The 17,672-nt window shown below is 40.5% G+C and overlaps 1 protein-coding gene across 5 annotated transcripts in view; it reads right to left on the bottom strand.

Annotated features, from left to right (window-relative positions):
• OPN4 (opsin 4) overlaps positions 1 to 17,672 on the bottom strand; it is a 49,372-nt gene that overhangs the window by 13,539 nt on the left and 18,161 nt on the right. For all 5 annotated transcript variants that reach the window (XM_089510594.1, XM_089510595.1, XM_089510596.1 and 2 more), the window contains 7 exons: positions 16,919 to 17,061; positions 12,514 to 12,647; positions 10,012 to 10,215; positions 6,696 to 6,867; positions 5,244 to 5,405; positions 2,354 to 2,461; positions 1,413 to 1,590 (listed from right to left, as the gene is read on the bottom strand). In XM_089510594.1, the coding sequence (XP_089366720.1) occupies positions 1,413 to 1,590; positions 2,354 to 2,461; positions 5,244 to 5,405; positions 6,696 to 6,867; positions 10,012 to 10,215; positions 12,514 to 12,647; positions 16,919 to 17,061 (1,101 nt within the window). The remainder of the gene's footprint in view (positions 1 to 1,412; positions 1,591 to 2,353; positions 2,462 to 5,243; positions 5,406 to 6,695; positions 6,868 to 10,011; positions 10,216 to 12,513; positions 12,648 to 16,918; positions 17,062 to 17,672) is intronic.

Below are 17,672 nucleotides of genomic sequence, written 5' to 3'. Positions count from 1 at the left end.
CAGTTATTTTACAGCCTGAATGAATGGGCAAGATGGCAGTCCAGCTCCACTGCACAAACAAAAGCATACTGGACTCACAGTGGAATCTTTCTCCAACACTGGCAATGGCACAGTGTTCTCCTCCACTGCTTTCTTAAGGTGAACAGAGTATAGGGCCCAGGTGGAGTGGGCTGCAACTGCTAGCTACCAACATCATCTGCTTGAGGCTCTTGCTTCACTATGCTACATAATATGGCTATTTCAGGGACAGTTATATGTGCATAGGTTTCTCTTTTTAGCTTTCATGATTAATGTGTGGGCATCTCAGGGAGCAGGCACAGTATTGACCCCACTATAGATGTAAATGTTTGTAAAGAGTGACAGTCTAGCAGTTTAAATATACAGTCAGCCCTTCTTATACACAGATTTCTTATACACGGATTCAGGCATACACAGTTTGAAAATGTTCCCAAAAAAAAGGATAAATTTCAAATATCAAACCTTGATTTTCCATTTTTTACAAGGGACACCATTTTGCTATGTCATTATATTTAATTGGACTTGAGCATACATGGATTTTGTTATACACGGGGGATCTTGGAACCAAATTCCCAGCGTATAACAAGGGCCCACTGTATAGCCATATTAGTCTGTAGAATCAGTAAGATTCTATAGCACCTTTGAGATTAATTGAAAGAAAGAAATTGTCAGCATGAGCTTTTGTAGACTCAAGTCTACTTCCTCAGATGCGGTAACTCATGATCTCACACACCCCTATTGACCTCTTCCCATTTGACACCATACAGAATCCTTAGTAATGCTTTCCCCTATACCAGGGGTAGGCAACCCTTTTGAGCCGGGGGCCGGGTAGCTGTCCCTCAGACAACTGGGGGGCCGAAGCCAAAAAATAAATAATTAAATAATTTTAAAAAAATTAAATACATAAATAAACCGGGACAAATGTAGGACAAAATTTTCAAATGGAGGGCACTTTTTAAATAAAAAATGGAGGACACGTGAAAAAATTTGCTGATTTTTTAAAAAATGTTAAGATAAATGCATGTTTCTGAGGCTTCTATAGACAATCACCCCCCAAAGGCCCCGGCAGCAATTGGCGGCAGGACCGGGCTGGGGCCGGTCCCAAGGCCTCGCCGGGCCGCATCCGGCCCGCGGGCCGCAGGTTGCCTACCCCTGGTTTACACTCTCCTTGTATTAATGTCAGACTAGAGAAGGAATGTCTGAATACAGCCAATATTGATCTGGCTTTCTAATACTGTTTTATTCATTATTCCTTTACAATTCGTAGTTAGTCTTGTATGGTACCTTGGGAGAGAAACTCTCTAGTAATTGTTGTATGGTGTTGTGCCTGATGCATCTCACTACCTAACCCTTTTGCTACATTTTAAGACAAAGAAGATAAAGTATTTCCTTACAGATTCACTGTCTGAGACAGAAGATAACCTTCGGTGTCCTCTTGGCATCCCATTTATATCAGAGGACTGGCTGGTGACAGTGGGACGTCTGGTGGAGGGGTAACTGCAAGATCTGGAGTCCTTACGGGAAACTCTTAGCAGAGATCCAAGGCATGGTAGTAACTTTGCAATCGCCATTCTAACAGATAAGAAATTGAATGAATCTGTTGTTCCCTACCTAAACAGAACTGTGAGTATAAACAAATAAAGCCCTTAAACACACTATGCATGCTAATTTGATTCCACACAAGCTTAAAATATATATTCATTCAGGGGCATATCAGGCGATACTTTAAAGACAATGCTAGCAGTGAGCTTTATGAAAAGTGCAAAAATTGTCTCCTCTACGTCTTTTGGGGTGTTTTCAGATTTCAAATGAGGCTTTTATAGTGCAATCAATCAGTATCATTCACAGAATCTTATCAGGGATGGGGGATCATTTTCCATTTTTACCCTCCTGGGTTTTTGCACTGCATAACAGTATAGTTGGTCCACATTTTTTATTGTTAGCCTCCATCTAAAATCATTTCCAAGGCCTATTCATATTACACAATTAGAGCACTATTATTCCACTTTAACTGCCATGGTTCTGCCCTATGGAATCGTGGGGCTGGAAAGCTAGGGAGAGGCATTTCTCAACCAGAGGATTCCAGAGGATGCAGCCTTGGCAGTTAAAGTGGAATCATAGTGTTATAATTGTGTATAGTGAATGGGTCCCTGGTCACCCCAAAGTGGGGACAGAGAACCTATGACCCTCCCGAGGTTTCAGCCCTGCCTCTCCTAACATACATGACCTTTGGCTATGCTTCCTAAGTTCAATTCTGCACAGAATTCCCTGCCCTAATGAAGGCACATCATTTTTTTAAAAAAGGTTTCTCTTCTTCACAAAAGATGAAACTTACCTGTATTTGGGGTGAGCAATGGCATAAATTATTGGGTTGTGGATGGCAGAAGCCTTGGCAATCACCGCAGGGACTGAGTTCATGTAAGGCGTGAGGAGATGAGAGTATCTACAGTGATAAGGCAAACACACTTTTAGGCTTATTTCTGCCAGATGCTTGTTTACACATGTTGCTGCTTTCTACACAATATCTGGCACATCTGAATCCCCCCCCCCCCCAAACTTTCCCTGCATGCTAGCAGTTAAGCACACAGGGCTAAGACAGACATGCAGAATTTTCTCTTGAATGCCCCTCAACTGAACTTTGGGAGATATTCCTATAGAGAATAGACTGATTAGTCTGGTGTCTATCCAAAGGCACTACACAATATGGAAAATACCTGGTCTATAAATGGCAGATCAGTAACAGTATAACACATATACTAAAAACAAATGCTGGTTTCAATAAAGCAATGGGCCATAAGAGGAAAAAGTACAGAAACAGTAAGCTACACAAACAAACACTTGAGTAGTACACCCTCCTATTGGTCTGTGATATTTTGGGTGAGATCTTCTCACTCTGATTTTATTGTGAAGGAATAGGGAGAAGCATATAGAATCACCCCCCCCCCCAAAGTTCACTAGAGATTAGTTGTTTAGAGTAGGGTGGGCAGCAACCTATGGCCCCAGAACTGCATTTGGCACTTAGCCTCATATTGCATGGCCCTTGACCTAGCTCCCAAAGCCTTCTGCAACAAATCCCTTCAAGCTTCTGCAACAAAACATGTCCCTTTCTGAGCAACAGGAGGGAGGGAGGGAGGGAGGGAGGGAGGGAGGGAAGAAAGAAAGAAAGAAAGAAAGAAAGAAAGAAAGAAAGGAAGGTGGAGGGGTAGGCTTGGCTATGTTTTGATTTTGGCCCTCCTCAGTGCTGGCTTTAGTCCTGCGGCCCCTGACATTTCTCCTGAAGGAATGTGATCTCAGCATCAAGAAATGTTTTCCGATCCCTAGGGAGAACATTAAAAAGATGAGTGCTAAGATGAAAAGCTTATACACAATCAGAGAGCCAATACAACTGGCCAGAGCTTGGGACGTTTACTTCTTGGACTTCAGCTTCCATCCTTGTGTGTTTGCCTCTGCCTGCCTTCACTCAGTCAGGAAATGAGCTTTAGAGTTTTGCACTAGGTAAAGCTTCCAGGCCATTTTTGAAAAGCCCTCAGTGTTGATATGACTTTTATGGAGGCGATTCCTGCAGTCATAGTAGTAGTATCTTTCCTGACAATTAAGAATATGAAAATTTCTTCCCATGAGTTCCAGCTATAGCTGCTTCTAAAGCAGGCAGGCCAAAAGTGCTTGCATCAGGCCATGTTGAGGATGTGCAGTTTAGACAACGCATACCCTGAATGCAGCTAGAAGTTGTGTGGAGAGCATGCCCAGCCGGGAAAAGCCAGCTGCAAAAGGAGCATGGAAAGTCCGTTTTTTACTGGCATCTCTTTTGGGACTGTGGTGGTGGCCCAATTGGGCCCAGACCCACGATGTCACTGCGGTCCCATACCAATCAGGGCTGGAGAGGCCTTTGGTCCCTCCTTTTGTCCTGTCTGCATGACCCTGAAGTCACATGTTCACATTTGCCAAACCCAAACCAAACCCTTGAATTAGTTATATGGACTGCATCTCATGAGGACAAAAAAATTTTTTTGCATGTTTGCAGAGGCCTATGGATTTGATCCCAGATAAATCTGGAAATATGCAGTTGTGAAATGAAATGTAGTAAAATAATATCCAAGACATGCCCCCTTTATCATTTCCCACACCAGTGAATTCCTGCTGGACAAGAAGCTACTGTCAGAACAGAGTTTGGAGAAACAGAATGGTTCTCAGTTTGCAAAGGAGTTGGGCAAGCCTGCATTCTATCATTCTATTTGTTTAACTTGTATGCAGAAAATATCATAAGAAAAGCATTGTTAGACTCAAAAGGAGAATGAGTGAAGATAGGAGGAAGAAACACCAACCATCTAAGATACACAGATGACACCGTAATACTACCAGAAAACATCACAGACTTGGAACAATTACTAAGGAAAGTCAAAGATGAAAGTACAAAGGCAGGCTTAAAGTTGAACAAAAATAATGATCACAAAAGAAATACATAAATTCAACCAAGACAATGAGGAAATTGAAACAGTTAAAGAGTTCCTGTACCTAGGATCAAACACTAATCAGAATGGTGACTGCAGTCAAGAAATAAGAAGAAACGAGAAATGGGAAGAGCAGCTGGGAAGGAACTAGAAAAGATCCTGAAGAATAAAGATATACATCTGACCACTAAAGTTAGAATCATCCAAGCCATTGCATTCTCCATCATCATCTACTGATGTGAGAGCTGGACAGTAAAGAAAGCAGAAAGAAAGAAAGCCAACACATTTGAGGTGTGGTATTGGAAAAGAGTGTTGAGGATACCATGGACAGCCAAAAAAGCAAACAAATGGGTCTTTGAACAGCTCAAGCCTGAAATCTCCTTGGAAGCCAAGAGGATCAAGTTGAGGCTGTCTTACTTTGGCCACATAATAAGAAGGCATAGATCACTAGAAAAGACAATAATGCTAGAAAAGGTAGAGGGTAGTAGAAAGAGAGGAAGACAACATGCCAGATGGACGGACTTAATCGAGGAGATCATGGGCATGAATTTGCAGGAATGAAGCAGAGCAGTAGAGGATAGGGGACTTGGAAATGTCTTATCCACAGGGTCATTATGAGCTAGAGTCAACTAGGGCAGTTAACAACCAACAGCAAAGAGGGAACATCCTGAATTAGACCTTAGGATTCATATTTGCAAGGCTATTTATCCTGTTTCTTTTATTATTTCTATTCCCATTTAATTTCTCCTTTCCAGTCACAATGATGTTGATGATTACCCTGCAAAAGCCACCAAAGCTACCACAGAATATGGAGACCAGGAGATGACATAAAGCAAGATGACAATCAAGGCTACTTTGGCCATTTTCCACTCGTTCTTCATCCTCTGGTAGAGTTTTTGAGATTCTTTACTATTGTCAGAATTGATTCTTTGAACAGCCCTGAGGAAAAAAGCAAACATTTAAAGAAATGTCTTCATAGGTACAAGTGGGCTTAGTTAACACAGCATGTCTTAAATATGGATGAATATGGAAAGGTCCCAGATTTTTTTTAAAATAAATTTTAAATTTTAAAATTTTAATTAAAAAAACCACATTTTACCAAATTTTCACTTTAGCCACATGTAACTATGTATATGTAAACACGTTTATTCTGTGGATATGATACTGTAATTTAAAGGTATAATTTTAATGTTGGTAGTTGTTTATGTCACAACTATTACCATTACATTCAGTTATATATGGGATATACAGTTTATGAGTAAATGAGTACATGGGTGTAGTATGGGAAGAGATCAATGTGAGGATGACACCATAAGTTACCGCACCAGATGGCACCAACCCTAGTGATGCCGCTGCCCTACTCCAATGAGTTTAATTGGTATTTTGAATTCAAAGACTCATTTTGATCAATGGACACGGTCTTCCCCCTCTCTTCTATAGCTACTCATGATGCAACAACAACAAAAAGCCACTCTAAAGGAACTAGGGATTTTTATACAGGAGAAAAGAAAATTGCCAGACAGAGCTTAGAAAAGTTGTTGTTTTTTATTTCATATTCTATAATCTGCCCCAGCTAGCTTGGTTGGTAGCCCCCCAGGCTGGGGCTCTGGGAGTTAACTTTTCAAAGCTCTGATATGAGATCACATTATAATATCCATCTGGTTTAGTAATTTCTTCTCAGACTAGTGGTGGCAATTCTGAAGAAGAGATCTTTTCCATCATCTTTATTCAATTTGTTTGAAAGGAAGATGCTCAATTTTGAACCTGGAATTTCCCAAGGGCAAAGCATGTGCACTTCCACTGAGCTCATGGACCCACCCCCAACTTTCTGGTCTGAAGACCAAAACACATTGTAATGGTGGATGCTGCTTCTGCAGAGTAATCAGTACTCCAGCAATCTGTGCATGGAAGTCCCTGAACTCATGTGCATGGATCATTGGATCCATTTCTATGCATAATATGCTTGCTTTCTTTCCTCTTGTATAAATAGTTATAAGGCCATATTTGACCTCAGCAAAGCAGGGGGAGCTGGCAAAAGCAAGCAAAGTCAGAGACCTTTTCCTGAACATAGTACCAAAATCTATCTTAGTTGAAACCAGTTTGGCATTCTGCCTGTACTACATATATCTGTTTGGTTTCCTGCCGGCTGGAGGCTGCAACCTTAGAACAAAAAATAATTTAAACTTCCACTGAAGCATACAGTAGGAAGCCAGCTGGTGGGTGACTCACCTGTTTGCATTCTTGATGGCTCTGAAAATGAATACATAACTGTATATGATGGCTATTAAAGGAATGAAGAATACAAAGCAAAAGAGGAGCATCGTGTAGGCACGGACTGATGGGGTGAAGGTAATATAATCCCAGGAACAAGAAGTCAAGAGCCCCTCCGGAACATAAGCACCTTAATGGAAAGACAAAAAAAATGTTTGCTTTAACAGGAAAGAAAGGAGGAAAAAGAGAAAAGCAAAATATTTTTATTTTAAAACATTAAATTAAATTAAATTAAATTAAATGCACACAATCCAATCTTGCCAGACCCAACTAATAATGCTGTTCATGTGCCATAAGGTGTTGATTTTAACTGGTAATTAGATGTTACTAAGTTATATGAAACCAGAGCTCGGTAAAAGTGTGTTTGGTATTTCCAAGAGCTCAGCTTTGTGGAGAAAACCAACAGAGACAAAATATTCTTCTCTCTCAAGAACGTGGCTTTGTCTAAAGAAATTGTTTGACTTTAGAGTAAGGACAGACAGTGAACAAACTACAGATGAGTACCTTGGGGCTTCACTATCACAAAGTCCATTGTAAACTCACAGAATTCATTGCCACATAATATTTTCATCCAGATATACAAGTGCCTAGAGACATTTGTATGTCTCCTAACATCTGTTCTACTCACAGAATATGAACTGGTTTTTACAAGGCCTCAAGATGTAAAGCTGAAATATACTTTTCTCTGTGTCTTTGTCCTCTCTTTGTCTATTCCTCCTCCTCCTCCTCCTTTTTTTTTCCTTTAGAGGTTAAACCAGCATAGCAGACTAATCATATTGAGACTGTGAACAAGTCTGTATCATATTTATTTGACCTCTGTATAAACATGGAGTAGAATATGGAGTAGAACAGCATGATGTAGTGATTTGGGTGTTGGACTAGGACCCTGGACCAGGGTTCAAATCCTTGCTTGGCTATGGAAACTCACTGGGTGACTTTGGCTAAGTCACACTTTCCGCCTCCGAGTAAAGCAAAGACAAATCTCCTCTGAGCAAATCTTGCCAAGAAAACCCCATGATAGGGTTGCATTAGGATCACCATAAGTTGGAAACTTGTAGGTACACAGCAACAATAGAACATCTACTGTTGTTGATCTTTGTACTACATGGCTTTTTGACCCTAATAGTATTAAAAACCAGTCTTGCTCTCTCTCTCTCTCTCTGGTAGGGAGAAAATATTGGGAGGTGCCTTCCAGGAGCTCTTTCATACTACACATTTATAGCACTATCGTTCTGCTTTAATTAACATGGCAACATCCTATGTAATTCTGATTGAGAATTCTAATCATTCCTCCCTCAACTGCAAATTCTGAAATTCCATAAGATGCAGCTGTAATAGCTAAAGTAAAATCACAGTGCTATAACTGTGTAGTTTGAAAGGAACTCCAGTCACCTACCATTTCCAGTCAAAAGGCTTTGTGCAGATGTTCTGCCATTTTCTCCTTAAGTTTTAGTTCTTCTTTAATTTCCGTGACTCAATGCTATGGAATTCTGGGAACAGTACTTTTGTGAGATATTTAGGCTTGTCTGTCAGAGAGCTCTGGTGCCACAACTAACTACAGTTCCAAGAGTTTCATGCCATTAAGCCATGGCAGTTAAAGCAATGCCAAACTGGATTATTCCTACAGTGCAGATGCAGCGCAAAAGAGACAGGGAGGAAGAAAGCCTATTGTGATACTAAGTGTTAGAATTTCTGAAAATCTGATAATGGAGAGAAACTTTTCTTGAATGCTAGACGTTTGCATGCTATGCTCCACTTGCATATTTGTGAATAAACATACTTTGCAAAACTCTGTGAGTGTCCATTCTTCTCAAAGAAAACCATACAAAATTATATTCTGGAATGTCTCACTGATCAGAGCTGTGAGGAGTGTAAAACAATGTGTGTCTACCTCTTATGCACTTTACACATCTGGTGAAATGTGCTCCACTTTATGGAAACACGTGCCACAATAAATGTGCTAGGCTTTAGCTTACTGTCGGTGGGTTCTGGGAGCATTTACATTGAGTGCTTTGAACAATCAGAACTTTGAAGAACTTGGTGAACATTATCTTTATCCATGTTACGGATAAAGTAGGTTAACTCAACATTATCACAGTGTTGCATGGGAAAGGGGCTGAGAGTGCAGTGACTTGCCAGGAGAAGCCCTTCAGATCATCCCTGTGCAAACCAATGGAGACATCTCGTCTATCACTTCAGTCAAAAGTATGGTTGGAAATGTAGCTGCAGAAGGGAAGCTGAATTGAAGTTGGGGTCCTGCTGGGGATGAGCTGAACCATTTCAAGTTGTCATAAACAGAATTCAAGGGCAAGCATTTGTGTAGTTGGGCATTGCATCTACAGATCCCCATTGAGTCTCTAAATAATCTGACATCTTTGAGAGTTTAGGTGCCTTTGCTTGGAACCCCAGTGAAATACCTGATGCCATCTGGGATGAATGTGGGTAATAATAATAATAATAATAATAATAATAATAATAATAATAATATGCAATTGCTCAATATAGCTAGGCAAAAATGCTATTGCAGCTTTTAAGGGCTCCTGCACCTTTAATTAAAAGTATCCTGATTTATGGTCTTGCCCATTTTATTACTTTAAAGCCAATTCCTGAGTTGAATGGTGTGGGAGTATGTCCTTTTCCTTTTCTGTTGTCAGATTTAGAAGAGAGAAAAATATTTTCAGTGCATTATCCTCCTCTCCTTTGCCCACAAAGGGATGCTGTGTGTCCTATTCTCCTGGCTTGCTGTGAGAATTTACAGCATGGTAAAAAAAGTAGAATGTTGCAAGCTGCCTATATGAAAAGGTGCTTACATGTGATTAAGCCTTTCATTATACCCCTTTTGTGAGCAATAACAATCAGTCTGAATATAGCACAAACACACCACAACAACCTTGCACTTATTCGTGCATGTTATTTATATAGTTCCCTACAACTTGACTATAGAAGGTTATACAAATGTTATGCAAGATGCTTTCCCCCATTATTTTCATCCCTGATTTTTATCTCCTTGTTCCTGTGTAATGCACTAATGAGTTTTAGAGCAAAAGCATCGCTGCAATGTAATTTAATGTGATCTAAGCTCTACAGAGCTTTTCCCTCAGTGAAAAAGTCTTAGAGATTCGTTCGCTGTGAAGCGGAGCCCTTCACAGAGAATTTCTTCATGTTAAATATGTAAATCCTTTTTATCTATCACCAACTATGAAAAGCCATTATATAAAGTCCCACATCACTTCTCAGTTATCAAGTATCTGGATTTTTATACCGTCTTACTTACTCCATCCAAAGAAAGGGGGGAGACTCCAAGCTAGGGAATACAGCCAGACTCCTAATAGGATTAACAAAGCCTTCTTCTTAGACATTACTCCAATGGAGGCGAGGGGCCGCGTAATCACAAAATACCTGTCCAGGGCTATCACTGTTAAGGTGATCATGGAAGCAATGCCAAAGAGGGCTCCACAGAATGCATACAGCTCACAGCCTTTTCAGAAAAAGCACAGCAGAGTTAGCAGGCTGAAAAACATGCTTTTTAATAATAATAATAATAATAATAATAATAATAATAATTCCTATTTTTGATTTATTAATTAATTGTTTCAAAACATTCCCATTGCAGACAGCTTACAGTAAGCATTTGAAAATGTGATAAAATAATAGGAAGAATACCGGGGAATAATAAAATAAAACAACATTAAAAAAACACTCAAGGTGCATCTCCACTGTAGAAATAATGCAGTTTGATGCCATTTTAAATGCTGCAGCTCCAGCCTATGGAATCCTGGGATTTGTAGTTTTACAAGGTCTTCGCCTTCCCCGCCAAAGAGCACTGGTGCCTCACAAAGCTACAAATCCCAGGATTCTGTAGGATGAAGCCACGGCAGTTAAAGTGGTGTCAAACTACATTATTTTTACAGTGTAAATGCATCCTCAGTCATAACTGAATTGCAAAAAATCAGTTAAGCTCAGAGGCTCTTGGAGATACAGCTAGATTTTGCTTGGTGATAACATACCATTACACAAGGGATAAAGTGGCTCTCCTTGTCAACACCAGTTCTGCCATTTGAGTGAGTGAAGCAACTGCCTCAGATTGCAAATATAGGCAAGTGCAGAGATAAAAGTCCCCTAAACTGTTCCTGTTGAGCTCCTAAAGGTCTCCTCCTCCACTGGAGGGCAGAGCACCAAAGGGTATGTCAGTTCAGTAAAAGAGGGAATTTTAGCAATGTTGATTGTCACACAACCAGGTAATAAGCAAGGGAGCAGTTTCCAGTTTTTACTCTTGCAAATCCTATATCAGTGAACATCCTCAGATGCTTTCACATGACATAGTTATGTACTATGATCCCACTTTAACTGTCGTGGTTACATTCTGTGGAATCCTGGGATATGCAGTTAGGGAAGCCAGACAGTTCCTCTAGTCTAGACCAAACTACACATGACAGGATGCAGCTATGGAAGTTTAAGTGGAATTAAGGTACCTAACCCATGTAGTAATAAACTATAGGAATACAACTCCCTGGTCTGACCCTTCTTTTTTCCCTTTCTGCTTCCTTTTCTCTGGGTTAGGGAGATCAGGGAGGAAGAGTTTGCTGATCTATACAGCACTACAAGGTACCCTTTTTGAACCCAGGGCCCTTCAGATTTGTTGGACTGGAACTCCCACATAGAATGGTCACTGACTTTGTTGACTGGAGACAAAGGACAGAATTCAGTTAGGAACATATGCACTCATAAGTCACACTATATATGAGGGGCCAAAAAGCCACCCTTGTGCAACAGATGTATTCTGCTTATAGCAGCAGAAGCAGAGTTGCACAAACAGCATGCTCACCTTATCTTTTCAAGTTGCATATTGTGTATTGTGGTTGTGTATCCTATACTTTGCATTGTGGTTATGCATTGCGGTTGTGCATTTTATACTTTCCATTGTGGTTTGTTTGTTTGTTTATATGTTGCCTTTCCCTTAGAGTGGCACCCAAGGCAGTTGTTGTGCATGCCGTACTTTCCATTGTGGCTATACATTGTGTACTGAGCATTGTTTAATGGCACCAAGTCATTGACATGTGCTTTCCAATGTTGCTATTCTTCATGGTGCTTGTATAATGTTCCCATAGTGTATGTCTATATGCAGATATTTATGGTACTTAAAGGAGACATTGGATTAAGTCTATAGTGTGTATGTATGTGTGTGCACACAGTGGGGTGTGTATGTATTCCAACGTCTTGAGGACAACAATTTTTGGAAGTCTGCAGCAGGAGAAAGTTGAAATATGTTTAGGATTATGATCACACTGAACTACAGTACATCCGTTTGACCCCATAAGTGGTTTTGGTGACCAAAGAAGAAAAATGGGAAATGAGTTAGAAGAGAAAAGATGGGAGCATGTTTTCTGTTTGCTTGTAGCTGTTCGTTGTGTAAAACACAAACACACACTAAACCTTCAACAAACAGTTTTGCAATAAATTGTAAAATCTTCAGTAACTGTTAATTTTTTTATTTAGAAAATCATAATCTTGTTGATGGCTATAGATTTCAAACCATCCAAAGCAAATACAGGACTTGAAAAAGACAGGCCAAAATAAAGCTGCTTCAGGCCACTTTGGAGGTATGCTGTTTAAATGATGCATGTGTCCTAAGGACTGGAGCACAGTTTTGGCACAGCTTCTGACATCTTAAGATGTATGTGTCATTTAAGCAGCATACCTCCAAAGTGACCCGAAGCAGCTTTATTTTGGCCTGTCTTTCAGGCCCACAGTTTCTCAGAATGTATTTGATACGCACCTTTTGCACCAAATATCCACCGTTTGTTGAGGCTGTTGGTGAAGAAAATTGGACACTGAGTGATGGACATTAGAAAATCACTAACAGCCAGATTGATAATGAACATGTTGGCGGGAGTTCGAAGGCCTCTGCTCCTATGAGTAAAGCGAAAAGAATGGAGACAGGTAAGACCTGAGGCTTCAGTTTGACTTTGCCCCAAAGCTTCAGCTGGGCTGCTACTCAAAGCAAAGCAACACGCTGACAGAAAGTATTGATGCTGGCTTTCTCTTTAAAAGAGAATGGCATGACCCACAATGTACTGGGCTGGCATGCTGGGCTGCAATAATTACCCATCTGGTCTGTAGAGAGTGTCCAGAGGGTTGACTCAGAAAAACACAAATAGGACCTGTTGGGGATATTATTCCCTGTTGCTAATCCACAGTATCTAACAGTATCTGTAGCTAAGGGGCAGTTCAGCACAGAGCCGTCCATCTTTGCCCTGTGTCTATGCCCCTGTGTCTATGCTGCAGCATCCCTATGTGGCAGCACAGACATGCTGCAAAAAAACAGTGGTTTTTTGTGACGCCAGAAGCAGGAAGGGGTGCCGCCATGATGCCACTTCCTGCTAGCGATGTCTGGTTGCGGAATGGCAGTGGCATCAGGGCAGCCCCTGTATGGATGGGAGGCCACCATGATGCTGATGTCCTTACATACTAGGGTTCGGGAGTGTGCGATTGCTGCGTGCTCCTGAACCCTAGTATTGGCGGCACCATGCAGCTTTTGGTCCATGTGTACCAGGTCTACAATAGGAATATGTGGCATTGACGTAATGCTTTAGAAAAGGGCTGGGGGAATGTGTAGCCTTCTAGATAGTACTGGGTGAAACAGTGGTGAGGATGACAGGGGTCCATCAACATCTTGAGGAACACTGCACCTTTCAGTATTCAGCACACTGCACATGTGTATTCTCTCAGTCACCTTCACAATGGCCTTTTAAGTTTATGTCTTACAACCTTCACAGGTAGCCACTATGCCTAGATAACAGTGTCCAGTAGTGAGCCTTCCTCCTTCCAGTTATTAATAGACATTGCTGGACACTTCTGAAGGAGAAGTGGCAGGAGCTCCTCCACTGTGTTTAGATCCAACTCCATCACCTGCTGAACATGTTGTCTGATGTCTATCTGCTCTGCAGAAATAATGCAGTTTGACACCATTTTAACTGCCATGCCTCAATGCTATGGAGTTCTGGGATTTGTAATTTTGTGAGCTATTTAGCCTTCACTGTCAGAGACCTCTGATGCCACCACAAACTACAAATCCTGGGATCCCATAGAATTGAGCCATGGTGGTTAAAGCAGTGTCAAACTGCATTATTCCTGCAGTACAGATGCAGTCTCTGTCTCTTATCTAGTCTACCTCTTTCTTTATTATTTCTTAACCTATGTGCACAGTGGCCCTTTCGTAAGCAGAATGAAGCAGCTGCCTCAAGTGACAAATTCTGAGAGATGAGGAATGGATACAAACTACAAATCCCAGGATCCAATAGCATTGAGCTGTGGCAGTTAAAGTGGTGATAAACTACATCATTTCTGCAGTGCAGATTAGACCTCAGAAATAGTGCCTGAATTAGCTTCCTCCATCCCTTTTCCTTTTGTGTTGGGTCTCTTAAATGGTAGGCCCGAAGGCAAGGACTGTCATTATCACTTTTCCTGCTGAAAAGCTACATTTTAAAAATGAATGAACTAATAAATAAATATGCCCTTGCAATACAGTGGAGTTTATTGGAGTGGCTCTGATTAATAGCCCAGTGACACAGATAGAACACATTCCTCTCCTTGCTCCACTCTCCTGTTCCCCAATGCTAGCGATTAACAGGAAATTAAAGTAGATGGACTATGGATTTTCTGCATCTGGGTCATACTGAACTGGGAGGGCATTTTTCACTGTTGGTCAGATTAGCAACAGCTTCCAAATATAGGGATTAAGCCCAGTGATTTTACAATGCCTGCAACATTTTATTTTACATTGGTCGTCCAGACCATGAAGAAAACCGCAGGAAGTCTCATCCTTTCCTTTATTCCCCTGCCAATGTACATTATTTTGAGTGGGGGGAAAAGGAGGTGGAACTAATACTTTGTGTAGCCATGAATTCAGTGTGGTTTGTGGAATAAGACATAGAATCTCGACCAGCTTCAAAATATGAAGGATGTCTCATTTTATATTTGTAACAAAAACAAAGAACAGCAGCGATGCATTCCAAGTTGCTGAAGGAGAAATGGATGTTACATTGACCTGCATGTGATCAAGGTATCCATGTGGTACAAATGGTCAAACAACAGTGAGACCAGTTCCATTAGTATAATTAGACCATGGCAGAGACAGCAAGGGCATCACTAGGAGGGTGAGGAGTGTGGACTGCATCAGGTGACACCCAAAGTGAAGATGATATCACTGCCCCTCCAAACATCTGCCTTTGGCCAGAAATGGGTTGTGGTGTTCATGTGTGTTCCTTTAAAATGTTAAAGAGATGGTGTTCATAGGATGAAGCTCAGTGGAAGGAGAAAGGAGAAGCCCCTAGTATTTTTATTTTTATTTTTTTTAAAAAAAAAACATTTTATATAAAAAAATGAATTATTCTTTAGTTATTTTTTTAAAATCACATCTTACCAAATTTTCGCTTGAACCACATGAGACCATGTGCACGTAAATACATTTAGGTTGTACATACAATATTGTAATTTTAAAAGTATAATTTTAATTTTGCTAGTTGTTTGTGTTGCAACTGTTACCATAACATTCACTGATATGCGGGAATCATGACTGATAATAATATTAGTAAAAAAAACAAACATTACTAGGGATTCTGTATGGTGTGGTATGGGGTCAATTGGGGGGTGGCACCATGAGTTACCACACCAGGTCATGCCAACCCTAATGACAGCACTGAGGGGCAGCCCTAGTATTAGGCAGTAGAAGATGGTGGCCCTGTTACATACCAGGAGCTGCCAAGCAAAGTGTTGGGGGGAAAGCAATGTGGTAGACAACCTGTCCTGCAACCTCTAAATTAGTCTGTTTCTTTATATGCTGGGGAGGTTGCTGTCCTTTTTATGATGCTGAAGAAAGAGGCAAGGGCCAGGCCAGTCAGTTTCTGTATAGGAAGGAAAAGTGATAAGATCTGTTCCTTCACCTTAGATGGCACAAATGTCTCAGGCCAGCGCAGGGCAATGTTCAATTGCATATTCCTAACTAATCCCATGGGGTCATGATAATTTTCCATGCCTATTGTATACAGACTGGGACTTTAATATCCTTTGTATCCCATATTCTTGCTGGCCTCATTCTCACTGAGTCTTTCAGTCACAGTCTGGGCAGCACCGTTTCATACTGCAATCGGAAGCTAACATGACAATGTTTGTGCTGGAATGACAATAGCTATAGATTACTCCAGAAAAAGGTGAATATAAGGTTGAGTGTGTTGTTAGGATTTAGCAGGCATTAGCTCAAGTGTTCGCAAACATCATTCAGGGTACCAAGGAAATTAACAACCCTGGGTGCAAACATTTGGTGGTATTGCCTAACAATAAAGTGGAGCTAGAAGGTTGTTTCAGCCTTGAGGTCCTGTATGTACAAGTTTAGAGTTCAGACTAAATACCCTAAAGTCAGCAGATCCTGTCTGATCTTGGAAGCTAAGCAGGCTGAGCTCTGGTTAGTACTTGGGAGATCACCAGTGAATATCAGGTGCTGTAAGTTATATTTCAAAGAAAGAAACTGGAAAAACCATATCTGAGTATTCATTGCCAAAGAAAACACTACACAAATACTCTTTTTCCCTTGCTGCTGAGAGTATTTCATTTCAAATAATGATATTTCTGGAATGGAAACATTGATCTGGGTGGGCAATTTCATAATTATTTTCCTTTAAACAAATGCACTTTGTTTACATAGTTAGCTATTTCAAGAGCTTCCTAAGAACTCATTATGCATAACAGTTTAACAAAACAGAAAAGAAACTACAGAGTTACTCCATGCTAACCTAACCTTGATTTCTCCAAAGTAGGAATGCTTTACAGAGCCCCCAAGATGTATGAAGCTATCTGGTACAGCTAACAAGAGCATCAGTCTGGAGGAGAAGCGTCACCGAAAAGGCGAGGACAAAACAGAGTACAGGTTTGAAAGTACTAATGGACATGTACCAATGCATATCTAATTCAAAAAGAAATAGAATACATCTCACTATAGTGGGAAAGACTATAACCAGATAACTCACGCAGCTGGTATTTGAGAAGCAATGTGAAAGTCTGAGCTCTGCTTCTCTATAATTATTTATCTTTAACTGGATTTGGACAGGACATCCTTTCAAACAGAGGTTTGTCCTCTGTGAAATTGGACATGTGGCATTCCTAGGAACATCAAAATAATGGAATACCTGCAGAAAGCATAGATGACCAGGAGGTTACCAAGGGTTCCTGTAATTCCTACTACAAGAATAACAGCCCCAATGGTATAGTGAGCATGAGCCGGCACATCCGCTGTCGGGAATGGATATGGGAGGTTCAACATTGTCTGATCCTACAAGAAAAAGAAAATGGCATAAGTTCACAAACAGTAAGTTATCTTTCACCTAAGGACAGATATGCTAACACTTCTTAGACAAAAAGAGTAATATCAAAATTGGGGCTAAACAATATTTCATATAGCTCAATCCCTTTCAAAATTCTATTTATTTTTGCTCACCTTCTAAACACAAACACTATAGCTATGGTCAAAACACTCAGGTCAAAGGAATATTTTGGTTTTCATTTTCAGTTTAATGACAACCTGGAGCTTAAGTAAAAGACAATATAAAACAGTGATTCTAAGCCATTTTGGGGAGAAGTCATGATCTCTTTGGAAATCTGATGAAATCTATAGACTTCTTGTGCCCCCAAACCGCATATTTTAAGAAAAAGCAAACAATTTTCAGAGTAATAGAAAAGAAATAGAAGAAATAATTTTGTGCTCATTTCATAGCCCCCTAAAACCAAACCATGGGCCACAGGTTCATCAACCTCTGAACTACAAAGGATGTATATCACTTTGAATGTCAGGGCTTCACCACCTCCAAAATTATGAGAATTTCATTTTGGCAAGAGCATTTTTGGTCAGTTGGTCCCCTGCCCACCTTCCATAGATTTGAAGAG

The sequence above is a fragment of the Sceloporus occidentalis genome, unplaced genomic scaffold (assembly GCF_023333645.1).
Source record: "Sceloporus occidentalis isolate IW3139 unplaced genomic scaffold, rSceOcc1.0.p SCAF_2, whole genome shotgun sequence".
NCBI classification, from domain to species: Eukaryota; Metazoa; Chordata; class Lepidosauria; order Squamata; family Phrynosomatidae; genus Sceloporus; species Sceloporus occidentalis.
The sequence above is the reverse complement of the archived record's forward strand: the minus strand, read 5'-3'. Positions and strand labels throughout refer to the sequence as shown.